This window comes from Chiloscyllium punctatum, chromosome 7 (assembly GCF_047496795.1).
Source record: "Chiloscyllium punctatum isolate Juve2018m chromosome 7, sChiPun1.3, whole genome shotgun sequence".
Classification (NCBI taxonomy): domain Eukaryota; kingdom Metazoa; phylum Chordata; class Chondrichthyes; order Orectolobiformes; family Hemiscylliidae; genus Chiloscyllium; species Chiloscyllium punctatum.
This window is the reverse complement of record NC_092745.1, coordinates 75351573-75366437: the sequence shown is the minus strand read 5'-3', so window position 1 is coordinate 75366437 and position 14865 is coordinate 75351573. Positions and strand designations below refer to the sequence as shown.

The following is a 14865-nucleotide window of genomic DNA, read 5'->3' as shown; positions in this document are numbered from 1 at the left end:
TTTTTTAAAAAAAATTTCAGATCTCTAACATCCATAAAATGCAGGAGAAAGCCAACAGGTCTGGTAACATCTTTTGAGAAAGAAACAAAATTTAACATTTAAATCTAATAAGACTTCTTCAGGACCAGAAACTGTCTATTTAATCTCATGAGGGGCAATATTTCAGTTTCTGTTTAGCACAACCTCACCCCACAGGATAACAGAGCATGACTTCACAATATTAACTCATACTTGCACTTTTTATTTTTAATGATGGTGGTTATAAAGTCATTTTAGGAAATATTTGGTGAAATCTGAAAGATGTCAAGAGGTGATTGTTTCCATTGCATGCTTAACCACATCTGTTTACATTTAACAGATTCACCATGTCAGACTTCTATCTACAGTCGGTCTGCTAAAACACATTAGCAATCCTACGTTAGAAGAAAATCGTATAGTAGCACCATTTAAACTAACAGGGCTGGGATCGGATTATAACCAATATATACATTAAAAGTTCACTCTTGACAAACAGTGTCCCCAACTCAATCATATTACAGTGAGTTAGTGTTAATGAAGTGCACATTATAGCAGAACAATCTGTATTATTCTTTCAATTTTATACCAAATATTTAAGTATCTATCCCAAGGTATCTTGTATCTAAGATCGCACCATAAAACGGTGACATTACAAACTTTTCACTGCGCTTATTCAGGTGTACGTGACAATAAAGTCAATTCAATTTATTTGTCACAGCACAGAAGACTATTTGAGCCCAAAGAGTCCATGCCAGCTCTCCAGAGATGTTTACTATTTAATGTACAATCCAATTGAACCTACCTCCACCACACTGTCCTGTAGTGTATTTTAGATCCTAGTCACTCACTAAACATTCTCCACCCCCCACCCACCCCCATCCCCACCTGCTAATATTCCTTTTGCCAATTATGTTAAATCCATACCCTCATATTCTTTATCCTTCCATAAATGAAAGCTTCTTAAAAATCTTTACCCCAAATGCTTCTGCGATTGCTTATGTTGATTACCTCTATCAAATTTCCTCTCAATTGCTCCTTTTCTAAGGAACAGTCCCAAATTCACCAAAGTATCTATATAACTGAAGATTCTTATCCCATTTTCATGCATCTTTTCTGCAGTGCTTCAAACGGCTTCATGACTTTCCTATTGGGCGGATGCCCAGAACTGTATGTAATTCTCCAGTTAATGTGGAGCAAGTATTCTGTACAATTTTATCATAATGGTCTTGCTGTATGCCCAATATTCTTGATTAGTAAAGACTAGGATGCTGAATGCTTTGACACCACTTACACCAATATCTTGCAATCCCATTCGGGAACAGATATTTGTCCAGTTATTTTGCAAAACTATAAACATAAGAATTTACAGCAGCACATGGAGAGATTGGAAGTAAAATGATAGTAATGGTTCATTACACATCATTTATGGTGATGCAGTTACTCTTTATAGAAGCAAATCCTTTAAATAAAAATGTTGAAATTCACAGTATTGAATGTTACACACTCATGATTACAATGGATCTGAATGTTTAGTATCAATCTAATCTTCATAAAATACATGCTCACTGGGACATAGGTGTTGGAACACCCTTTCTAAATGCAGAAGTAACTTCACATTGACTGTACCGGTTTAAGAAAGTTACTTATCAACACCTTAAGGACAAGAAAAGTATTCAAATAACTACCAGCCTTGCTAGTGATGCCTATATTCTGGAATGATGCTTTTTTTGCAAGTTTAGGGATCAGCATTGAATTAATCTTGAAAGTTCCAGCTGTTTTCCAACATGCAAACTACAATCCAAATATAGATATATAATGATAGTTGGGAAAAGCTCATTTATATGTACTTATTGATATGAATAATTGTTCTTTTGGTTTAAATCTAATTGTATTGCCCAAAAAATGTATGAAACAGAAAAATAACAAAACTGCAAGCGTAATTATATCCAATACTATAGCTCTCAGCATTTTCAACATATCATATAGGCCTCTGTGGGCACTGACCTAATGAGGGGGGAACCTAATGTTGTGTACTTTGCCTTTAAGAGAGTTCACCTTTAAAGACTACATTTGTTGAGTGCATTTAATGTTGTGACTCTGCTGACCAATTAGTCTGCTATGGATTTGCAAGCTGTACGTGGTAATTCAAGGTGTGTGGTTTATAGGTACTTCAATATGACTTGACGTTTAGATTTTGAGTAAGTGGCATGTGGGTTTTGGTTTGTGTTGTGTTTGGTGTTTAATAATTAACTTGGCAATATTTTAAAATGACTGCAGAAATACTAAGAGAGGGTATCCCTGGGTGATAATAGGAATTTGTTTGCATTGGGAGTGTTTTAATCAACAGATTAACAGTTAGTAGCATTAGCTTGCTTTCTGTGAAGAAGGATCAGGATTTTTTTTGTGTTTAGAGGAAAATCCCATAGTTTAGAAAGCTTTTTGTTCTTCCCCCAATTCACAGACATCTTGATGGAAGTTAAATATATGACACAGTTTCTCCTGAAAAAAAGTGAAAATTTTAAACTATTAGTAAATAGGTTACTTCAGTGTAAGGATATGAGCTTGAAAGTTCCAAACTAGCAGTGTTTGCTTAGAATGCTGAAGGGGTTATTTGTACTTGAGATAGTCTCAACTCGGTTATGAGATTAATCAAGGAAGCAGCTACCAAACTGACAAGACTATAAATGAAAAGAAACAGTTAATTTAAACTAATGGATGTTATTCAGAAGTAAGCTGCCTCTGATGTTTGAGTACTATAAAAAGTGACGGTGTTGGGATAGATTGCATTATAATGTTTTGAAACACTTCACATTATATTACATATAATAGCTAGTCTTTTATGTTCTCACACTTTATGTAATAAACATTATTTTATTGTTAAAACCAAAGCTGCAGCATTGTGTACGTGTCAGTGAAAGACCATGTTTTTTAAAAAAATGATCTGTCAAGCCTCATTTCAGCCAGTGATCTGACTTGTCCAGCAATAACATCAAATTGTCTGCTGTAATGTCTGCTTCACAACTTGTAATGCATTTTATTTCGTTTGAAATAAACTAATCCTTGGAGTTAATCAATCCCTGATGAGGGATTGATTTTGAGCATTACCACAAACATGACAAGCATGCCATGGTTATTCTTTCCTGAGCCTCTTCAATGCACCAAATATCATTCTAAAACATTGAAGGCTTGAAATTCTGTGGGGAGATAAACAGTCCATTCATGGAAGACTAGTGCAGTAGAGCCTCATTTTCCACAGAAGCCTGGACCCCAGCCCTACCTCAAACTCTGAGCATAAGGGGTGTTGTAAAGTGGAATCAGCCAAGTTCTTTAAAGGGCAGTTATGCCCCATCTGCCCTGACACAGCTTTGTACAATACAACAGCCAATAACTGCTTTGACCAAAAGATAAATAACTTCGAAGACTTGAAACAAATTAGTTCCTTTTTTGAATTAAAGTAGAAGATAATCAAAGCCCTCTTGGCACCATTTATCTGAAGAGACAAGTAATTGCAACAGCTGATGAGAAGATCTGCTCCTTTTCACCTGACAGTGCTATTGTGTTATGTGGTTACACAATGAAATAAATGCACACAGAGGCCAGTATCCCATCATCGAGCCATTCTTTATTTATAGGAGCACAGTACATGGACTCTGACCAGCTAGCTCACAGTGAGTCCATACAGGGAGGGGAATTCCTGTGATTCCTGTTTACACCAGTCAGCCAGGGTTCCCTGACTGGGGTAATTAATTTCGGCTCATCAGGGAACTCATTCAATGAGACCCACTTGGCCAACCTTATTACAATCACTGCACATACAGTCATAATTTATGGCAGCATACATCAGGGCATGGAGGTGTAGAAGAGCTCAGAAATGCTTTTTTTTTGGTAAGAAAAAGTGTTCCCTGAAAATTAAACACTTACAAGAGAAGAACAATTGTTTCAAATTGCTGTAGATCCTGCAACAGCTACAGTAAAAACTTATGCTCGCAATTAGAGTGACAGATGGGAAAAGAGGAAAGGGTAGGCTGCTCTTTATTCACTAAGGAGCTGCAGTGCTCAACACCTACCAGATAGTGCAACTAGGTCATTTTTTCAAGTATTCAGAACTATATTTTAGTTGAAGCTTAAAAAGGACTATGAGCTATGGCAAGGATAAAGTTGTAATTGGTCTGCAGTGGTGTGCCATATTCACCAGAAAGATCATAGGTTTGAAACATGATCTGTTCTCTTAGCTGATCATGAACACAATATAGTTAGGACATTGTAGATTAGGTTTATTTGTGCAAACACTAAGCAAACTCTAAGCAAACACACCTGGCTAAAAGCATAGCTGCTACAAGTCACATAATTATGCATGTATAAGCTCTACGTGGATCATTTGAGAGACATGCCCATAAGAACTATGAAATGTTGAGTGTTTCCAAACAGACAGTGGAGATGTGAAAATTTAAACTTCAGAAAAAACAGCAGACTGGCAGAAGAATTTTAAAAAAGGAGTCATGAAACAAATCAATCAAATTATTTGCTTTATAGAACTTTTGAACAGAATAAAATCCCTTCAGTATGGAAACAGGCCATTTGGCCCAACAAGTCCACACTGACCCTCCAAAGAGTAACCCACCCAGGCCTAGTCCCTTCCCCTATTACTCTACATTTCCTTTGACTAATGCACCGAACCTATACACCCCTGAATACAGTGGGCAATTTAGCATGGCCAATTCACCTAACCTGCATATCCTTGGACTGGAGGAAACCGGAGTACCCAGAGGAAACCCACGCAGACACGGGGCGAATGTGCAAACTCCACACAGACAGTTGCCAGACACTGGAATCAAACCCAGGTCCCTGGCACTGTGAGACAGTAGTGCTAACCACTGCATCACAATGCCACCCAGATTTCTCAGACTTAACAAACCACCATTTAGAGCTTTTAAAATATACAAAGAAATTTGGCCAAGAACAGTTAGTATGCAGAACTCCAGGGTGGTGACTTTGAGAACCACCCTCAGAGGGAGTTTTGATCAAGTAGGAAAAAAAGAGAATGCATCTGGGAAGAAAGCACTTCTCCAGGTGAAGAGAGATAGCAAATAATAGACGAATGTCTTAAAACATCTAGAGCTCTGCCCTCAAGTTAAAAGTGCCATATCTGCAAAAGGTAGAAGCCAGGAATCTTTTCTCTTTCCCAGAATTTACCGTTCTGAACAGTGTGTCTGCACAAGAAAACACAAGAAATCATTGCAGCTACTAGACCTGACCTCAAGAGTTCACCCCTTTGCTTCAGGTGACAAGAAACTCAAAACAAGTCTAACATTATACCAAGGAGACTTATTACAGTTGTATAAGTATTCTATTTGTACTTTAAATTGTTGAATTTGTAACGTTTTGCTCGAAACGTTCACTCCTTATCCCCAAGGAATCAAGAGTTATATCTTGTAATAAACTAATTTTCAAGCTGCTTAAACAAAAGCTTGATTGTTCAGTTTTACCTTGAGTCTTTACAAATTGAAAGGAGGCTGCACAAACTATATTGATCATGTGGCAGACATCTCTAGTGGTTATGATCAGAGCAGGAAGGAGGAGGATAACTCACTATATTTGATCTCAAAAGGTCATGGACCAGAGGCTGAAAACAAAAGGAATACAAAAACACCAAGTCCCTAATTGTTTGTTTTCCTGCTGGATTTAGTAGCACAGCATACAAGGGCTGATATCAAAGAGAGGATATTACAAAAAAAACCATTGGAAGAGTAGCTTTTGTGCTACACGTATTGTTTGATCAGAGTTATGGTATCACATTACATTATGCTGACAAATACCATCTGAAGTAATGAGAAATGTTCTGTGGAAAATAGTTACAAAGTATAAACTTAGAGTTTCCTTTTGATAAATGCTGTTATGAAAGAGTGGAAATAATTCACTTTCAAACAGATATTCAGCAACGTTGCCTTGGGAAAATTTTCCCAAATTTTTCCCCTTTTCTCCTATGTTAATATTTGCAATGGTATAGGCATACAGGAATTGGCATCCTTGTGGTATCACTGTGCAAGGGCAGAAGCATTATTCTCACCTGAAAGCCCTTTCTGTGAACTCTCCAGGTAAGGTCACTTTACAACAATTAGGACTGGCAATCATACAACATTACAGCGCAGTACAGGCCCTTCAGCCCTTGATGGTATGACAGGTTGGCGCAACAATCTGAAGCCCATCTAACCTACACTATTCCTTGTACGTCCATTTGCTTGTACCAATGATGACTTAAAAGTACTTAAAGTTGGCGAATCTACTACCGTTGCAGGCAAAGCATTCCATACCCTTACTACTCCAACTAAAGAAACTACCTCTAACATCTGTCCTATATCTATCACCCATCAATTTAAAGCTATGCCCCCTCATGCTTGCCACCACGATACTTGGAAAAAGGCTCTTCCCTGTCCACCCTATCTAACCCTCTGAATATCTTATATGTCTCTATTAAGTCACCTCTCAACCTTCTTCTCTCTAATGAAAACAGCCTCAAATCCCTCAGCCTTTCCTCATAAGGCCTTCCCTCCATACCAGGCAACATCATAGTAAATGCACCCTTTCCAAAGCTTCCACATCCTTCTTATAATGCGGTAACCAGAACTGTACACAATACTCCAAATGCGGCTGCACCAGAGTTTTGTACAGCTGTAGCATAACCTCACGGTTCCGGAACTCGATCCCTCTATTAATAAAAGCTAAAATACTGTATGCATTCTTAACAACTCTGTCAACCTGGGTGGCAACTTTCAAGGATCAGTGTACCTGGACACCCAGATCTCTCTGCTCATCTACACTACCAAGAATCTTACCATTAGCCCAATACTTTGCATTCCGGTTACTCCGACCAAAATGAATCACCACACACTTGTCCGCATTAAACTCCATTTGTCACCTCCGAGTCCAGCTCTGCAGCTTATCTATGTCTCTCTGTAACCTACAACATCCTTTGTCACTATCCACAACGCCACCGACCTTAGTGTCGTCTGCAAATTTACTAACCCACCCTTCTACGCCCTCATCCAGGTCTTTTATAAAAATGACGAACAGCAGTGGACCCAACACCGACCCTTGCGGAACATCACTGGTAACTGAACTCCAGGATGAACATTTCCCATAAACCACCACCCTCTGTCTTCTTTCAGCAAGCCAATTACTGATCCAAATTGCTATATCTCCCACAATCCCATTCCTCCGCATTTTGTACAATAGCCTACTGTGGGGTACTTTATCGAGCGCCTTGCTGAAATCCATATACACCACATCAACCGTTTTACTCTCATCTACCTGTTTGGTCACCTTCTCAAAGAGCTCAATAAGGTTTGTGAGGCACGGCCTACCCTTCACAAAACCGTGCTGACTATCCCTAATAAAATTATTCTTTGAGATGATTACAAATCCTCTCTCTTATAACCTTTTCCAACACTTTACCAACAACTGAAGTAAGGCTCACTAGTCTATAATTACCTGGATTGTCTCTATTCCCCTTCTTGAACAGGGGAACCACATTTGCTATTCTCCAGTCTTCTGGCACTATTCCTGTAGACAATGACCGATTTAAAGGTCAATGCCAAAGGCTCAGCAATCTCCTCCCTGGCTTCCCAGAGGATCCTGGGAAAATTCCCATCCGGCCCAGGGGACTTATCTATTCTCACACTCTGCAGGATTCTAATACCTCCTCCTTGTGAACCTCAATCAGTAATCTCCTCGACAACATTGTTTTCTAGAGTGAACACTTGAAAAATATTCATTTAGTGCTTCCCCTATCTCCTGACTCCACACACAACTTCCCACTACTATCCTTGATTGGCCCTAATTAGTCTTGTCGTTCTTGTATTCCTTAAATACCTATAGAAAAGCCTTAGGGTTTACCCTGATCCTATCCACCATCTTCTCATGTCTCCTCCTTGCTCTTCTGAGCTCTCTCTTTAGGTCTTTCCTGGCTACCTTGTAACCCTCAAGCGCACTAACTGAGCCTTCACATCTCATCTTAACATAAGCCATCTTCTTCTTCTTGACCAGAGATTCCACTTCCTTCATAAACCACGGCTCCCGCACTCTACAGCTTCCTCCCTGCCTGACAGGTAAAGGACACACAGTAGCTTTTCTTTGAATAAGCTCCACATTTCTAATGTGCCTATCCCCTGCAGTTCCCTTCTCCATCCCATGCTTCCTAAATCTTGCCTAATCGCATCGTAATTGCCTTTCCCCCAGTTGTAACTCTTGCCCAGTGGTATACACCTATCCCTTTCGATCACTAAAGTAAACATAACAGAATTGTGATCGCTATCAAAGTGCTCACCTACTTCCAAGTCTAACACCTGGCCAGTCTCATTACCCAGTACCAAATCTAATGTGGCTTCGCCCCTTGTTGGCCTGTATACATACTGTCAGGAAACCCTCCTGCGCGCACTGGACAAAAGCTGACCCATCTATAGTACTCGTATTGTTCCCAGTCAATATTTGGAAAGTTGAAGTCCCCCATGACAACTACTTGGTCTCTCTCACTCCTATCGAGAATCATCTTTACTATCCTTTCCTCTACATCTCTGGAACTATTCAGAGGCCTACAGAAAACTCCCAACACAGTGACCTCTCCTTTCCTGTTTCTAACTTCAGCCCATACTACCTCAGTTGATGAGTCCCCAAACATCCTTTCCGCAACTGTAATACTGTCCTTGACCAACAATGCAACCCCTCCCCCTCTTTTACCATCTTCTCTGTTCTTACTGAAACATCCAAATCCTGGAACCTGCAACAACCATTCCTGTCCCCGCTCTAACCATGTCTCCGAAATTGTCACAACATCGAAGTCCCAGGTACCAACCCATGCTGCAAGTTCACCCACCTTATTCCAGATGCTCCTGGCGTTGAAGTAGACACACTTCAAATCAACTTCTTGCTTGCCGGTGCCATCTTGTGTCCCTGAAACTTGATTTTGGACCTCCCTACCCGCAACCTTTTTAATACTCTAACTACAATTTTGGTTCCCATCCTCCTGCTGGATTAGTTTTTGAGGAGCTGGAGTGGGGTGCACTTCCCACAGATGTAGTCAGCAGGGACACTAGTGGTGACCCTTACCTCCCACATTCTGCAGGAGGAACATTCAACTGCCCTAACCTCCATTCCCACTATTCTAAATTCCCAAAGAGACTGTTGAAAAAATAAGGAACTAAAAAAAAACTAGTTACCTTACCAATCTGGCGCACAGGTCCTTTATTTTTGGTTAGAGGAGAATGATGGGTGGGAGACACTACCAGAGTAGTGTTTCGGGTAATGCAACCACACAAATATATCTCTTCCCTTGCGCCTCTTGGCAAATGGAGGCTCGAATCCCAAGGTAAGTCCCTTTTAATGTGGGAAAACTCACCCTTCCCGGCAGCCCTCGCTTCAGCTCTCCTTCTTACCTCGCCCCTCTTGCAAAATCATGGTAGACCTTACCCCTTTAGTGCGGGACATTGACGATGTCATCATTTTAAATCACTCCCAGCTAACTCAGTGCCATCTTAGCATTCAATATTTAAGATGTCAGATCCCCTGCTGACATCTCCTGATGATATCAGAATCACAAATAATTTATTTCAGTTCTCCAAATAATATAGTTATGCCTCTCTGTTCAGGCCAATACATAGTGTCCCAAGCCTAATTTATACTTACACACTCACATGATGGGTCTAAGTTTATGGAATTTACTGTTCACTCTGTAGAATAAGTTTGACAGAAAAATAACCATAGTTTTCAGTTTATAACCAGTGGGAATTAAGGCAATTCATGCAACTAAGTCCTTCATTTGTTCCTAATGATCAATCTGTTCAGCTGCTTCAAATTATCAATTGAATTTATTTTGTAAAAAAAGTAGAAAAATGATTAATTTCCATTGCCATTCTTTCAATTTTCTTCATACAGACATTGATGAGGTCAAATGCATGAGGTAATGCCTTATTATTGTGATTTTTGATCAGACAATCAACAGATTTATACAAATAACTGACTAGTCACCCTTGAAACCTCCTAGGCCCAAGTTAGAAGACTACAGCTCCAACAGAACATTGTTTGAAATCTCCAAACTAGTGCACCAAATATTCATTAGCCTCATTCCACTCCATGGTAGCAACTTTTAATGCTTCACAAATGATCAATTCTTTTGTGTCAACTTTTTCTTTAGGACAAGGCAAACCTAAAACTTTACCATTTAGGCATTCAGCATTAGTTCTCATGGATAAGTACATATGCACACACTCTGTTGCTTGTAGTGTCCCTCAAGCCTTTAGTGACACCCTCATCTGAAAAAACTACATTGTGTGAATGTATAACACTGGGACGACACAAGGCCAACAAATCGTGACAAGTTATAAACCTCATTTATGAAAATACTTTATGTTGTTGGGGGAAGTTCATGGAAGGCTCACTAGGATGATCCCCAGTATGGATGGATTGTCTTATGAGCAAAGGCTAAAGAAGTTAGGACTTTACTTGCTAGTGTTTAGAAGAATTAGGTTATTTCCTTGAAACATGTAGGATCCTTTCAGGAGTAAATGATGAGATGATATTTCCTCTCATACTTGCAAAAGAGCAGCCACAACACACAACAGGCTCAACACTCTAGAATAGAACAGTTCATTTGGCTAATTATTAGACAACTGGAATGAAGAACCATCATCAGGTTACACCTTTGCTTCAGTGTGCTCTCTGAAGTGCAAAGCTGTGGAACCATTTTTACTTATAAATACTCCTCAAACTTGTTATCCTGACCTTGAAATATCCTGCCTTCCTTCAAAGCCACTTTATCATCATCATGGAATTTGTTACTTATCACAACATGAGCTTGGATAATAGTGATTCAATAAGGCAATCCTCTCATCTCCACACATACTCAGGGTAACTAAGAATGGCAAATAAATGTGCTGTTGTCACCATTGCCTTTCAAACATGAAGTAAAACCTCTGCTTTTTTACATCACACCCGATATTCAATTTCTTGCACCAGTTGATTTATGACTATTAATTTAGTTTGGAAGAATTATATATGTATTTCTTTGAAATAGGCCACAACATTTCAGATGAGGCAATAATTGGATGGGGACAAATTGTCCAACACAAGATACTGCATTTCAACATTCATGATCCATCCACTTTGGATGAAAAATAAATATCAAATCCAGTCAACTCAATCCCTAAATGATAATGTTTCAAATACACTAGGGAGTGATCACAAATACAAGCACACTTAAAATTAAAAAAAACACTTACTTTATCAGGATGAACAACAAGTACGGCTTTCCGATAGACTTTTTTCACCTGCTCAGGAGTTACGAGATCTGCCATGCCAACAGGCTTCCATTTGGTCTCCCCTTCCCACAAAACAGTATGCATTGTTGACAGTAACGCCCGTATATTTCTTTCTTTCCCTTCAATCCAATCCAATAACTGAAATGATCAAAGTACTTAGTATTAGCTTAACCAATATAGAGAAAAGTCAATAATGAAAGCTAAATTTAGATAGTGGAGGTTTGAAATCAAGAAAATGTTGGAAATATTCAGGTCAGAAGGCTTATAAAGAGAGAAAAGCTGAGTTCATCTTTCATATTGATAAACTTTAAATGCTATCTTTGTTTTCTTTTCCCCTCACAACCATTACCTGATCTATTAGAATATGATTTTTAATTTTGAGCATAAGATATTGCATGAAATTCAGTTATGAATTATTCACCGGTTTCAAATAAATTTGAAATTTGACCCACAATCAAGTCACAAAAATAAACCAATTGTGAATTTTTATACATAAGGGCACGCATATTTATATTGGGGATGAGAATAATTATCTTTCTTATTGCAGAGTATCAATATCTCATATGCCTTGTTTAGAGGTTACATAAGTCAGAAGAAGAATAAAGTGACTTTTATTTTCATCCAATAGTGTCCGTTTTAGATATGTATTAAATTAAGTTTTCCACTTAACAAATCGGATATCTTTCCAATGTTTCTTTAAGTGTAGTGTCAGTTAATAAGCAGTTTTCAGCACTGGCCATGCTAGAAAATGTCTGAGATTCCACAACTATGTTTTACTAGAGCACCAACTGTGAACCCAGATGTGGTACTGCAACAAAAATTTCTAATTTCTTTCAAGAACAATTGAAATTCCACAGACTTTTCACAATGTGTGCAAAGGACCTCTAGGAGTTTGCATCAAATCTTAAAAGTGATCAACTGTACTTGTTTTGGACAATAGAAATTACTAATCCATCTGGCCTGGCAAACTTTGACTTGGTAGCATCAAGAAGGAAGTTAAGAAACCATTGAAGCAGTGTGCCAAACACAAAAAGCAGTTGAAGAAGGAAGGTGATCAGAATTCAAATCTAGACAAACAACAAGATGATAGAAACAGAAAAACACAGAATTCCTCTAAGAAGCAGCAAATCTGAGGAAGAAGTCAATTTTTGTGTGTTCAGCAGAAAAGGGAACAAGTACATAGAAATAATGCACCATCTAGGTAAAAAGCTGTAAAACACGGAAAGCTATGTCAGTAGCTCAGATGTTTTACAAGAAGGGACAAACCATCAACAGTGGTGTTATTGGTTGGTCAGTTGGGGTAGGAACACTGGAAAGATAAGCCATCAGAACTGTTATTACGAAGGGAGGGGAAAAAGTTAGAAGAACTTTATCAAATAATGAGGAGCATAGATTGGGTAAATAGACGGGGGGGGGGGGGGAAAGAGTCCAGAAGTAGAGGATGAGAGGGGAAAGATTTAAGAAGGGACTTATGGAGCAACTTTTTTTTTAAAAAGACGCAGAGCGTGGTACATATTTGGGAAAAGCTGCCAGATGAAGTGGTGAAGGTTGGTACAATTCGAGTATTTAAAAAGACATCTGAATGTGTGCATGAATAGGAAGGTTCTGGCAAATGGGACTAGATTAGGTTAGGATATCTAGTTGGCATGGACAATTTGGACTGAAGGGTTTGTTTCTGTGTATGACTATGACTAACTCTGCCTGCAGAGGATAATCATGCCCATGAAACCAGGGAGAAAACTAGTGTTGGATAGGATTTCTGACTCATACTGCCCGAATAAAGAACAGTAACATATTGTAGAAATGACTGCAGTTCCCTTTAGCATACTATGCTAAAGGGAAATGCTGGTGTTTTTTCTAAGATGCATTTTATTACATTTGTTACTTAGTGGGAAATTTATCTTTTCATTTGAAGCGTTGTTCACCTACTATTTTTCATCTAGAAGTGCACTAGTCTGAATTGGCATTAAAGTAAAAGAAACACCATATTTCTTCATAAATCCTGAATATAGTAAGCTATTTTCCTGTTTCTGAAATATTTCAGAAGATTTTCAGAAAAGTGCTATATATCAGCTGACCTTTTGACTGAATCTTAATACATTCCCTTGACAAGATATTTCTTTGTTTAGTCTTGGCTTGAAATCAAAAATTATTAAAGTTCGCTAGATTTGTCCTAAACAGCTGAGATTCAGTCGCTTTATTTTGCGCTGCTCATTCCTTAACATTCTTCCCATCTTAATGGATTCAAATGCAGGGCTCAAATTAAAAATAGTGAATAATTAGTGTTCTAGAAGATGCTATTTAGTTAAGCAATAAAGATAAGGAAATCAAGTTTGCTTTTAAAAAAAAGCATTAAGACTCAACTCAAATCACAAACTTGCTCATCTGGCCATTGTCAAAGTTGATTGCTCAAAAAGGATGCCTTTTGACTATTTTACTTTTTGGCTAATTTTTGCATTCTAATACAGACATGTCAGTCTTTTCAACTTTGTAATTGCTTTTATTTAAGCTGAAAAGTAAATGTCAGACCCTACCATCTCACTTCAAGCTGAATGTGGAATTCTATTATATTATGATCATTCTCACCAAGATAATCTTTACTACAAAATCATTAATTAATCCTATCTTATTACACATTACCACTTCTAAAATACCTGTTGGTGATTTGGTTCCAGAGCATATCGATGTGAAAAACTGTCCAACTACATTCCACAAATTTATCCTCAAGGCTCCTTTTGCCAATTTAACTTGCCCAATTCTAAGATGATCAAAATTGCCACAATTACAGCAGTTTCTCTCAACAAGCCCCAATAATGTTTGGATATCTATTCAATCCTACAATGCAGGATTGCTAGGAAGTCTGCAAACCACTCCCATTAGTGACTTATTTCCTTTCCTATTTCTTATCTTCACACAAATTGATTCTACATCTTGATCTTCCAGGCCAAGATAATTTCTTAAGAACGATCTAATCTTTTGTTGTCAGCACAATCCAGGTTCCTTTTCCATACATCCAGAAGGTTAAGTAACACTGAATATTCAATTACCAGCCTTGATCATTTTACAACCATGTCTCTCCAATGGTCGTCATATCAGTTATTTATTTCCATTTATGCTATTAAACCATTATAGATGCTGCATGTGCACCGATAACTAAGTGGTCTTATCATTTTTCACTATGATCCTAATTGTTGGTGCAATCTTATATTTGTATACTCTGTGCCTTCCTGTCACACTAGTTAGTAACCATATTGTTATTATTCACTATTGCAAATTATTCACATTGTCTTGTCCGATTATTTTTCTAAAACTTCCCTCACCCCCAATAATTTAAAGCCCTCGCTGAATAGATATTCAATTCATAAAGACACCAGTCCCAGTCTCAAATAAATCAATCTTAGATCTATGACAATGCACAATTCCAGGTTTGGCAGAGTCGAAGTTTTTCTTGCTGGGCATCCTATCATACTGTGCCATTAAATCAAATAATGGTGATTCAGCTGTTAGAGCCCAATTTCTGCATTGTATTGTCGGAAGC

The 14865-nt window shown here is 38.3% G+C and overlaps 1 protein-coding gene across 6 annotated transcripts in view; it reads right to left on the bottom strand.

Annotated features, from left to right (window-relative positions):
• The window catches only part of dnajc6 (DnaJ (Hsp40) homolog, subfamily C, member 6), a 143160-nt gene that overhangs the window by 1910 nt on the left and 126385 nt on the right, over positions 1 to 14865 (bottom strand). For all 6 annotated transcript variants that reach the window (XM_072574066.1, XM_072574065.1, XM_072574064.1 and 3 more), the window contains exon 19: positions 11289 to 11465. In XM_072574066.1, the coding sequence (XP_072430167.1) occupies positions 11289 to 11465 (177 nt within the window). The remainder of the gene's footprint in view (positions 1 to 11288; positions 11466 to 14865) is intronic.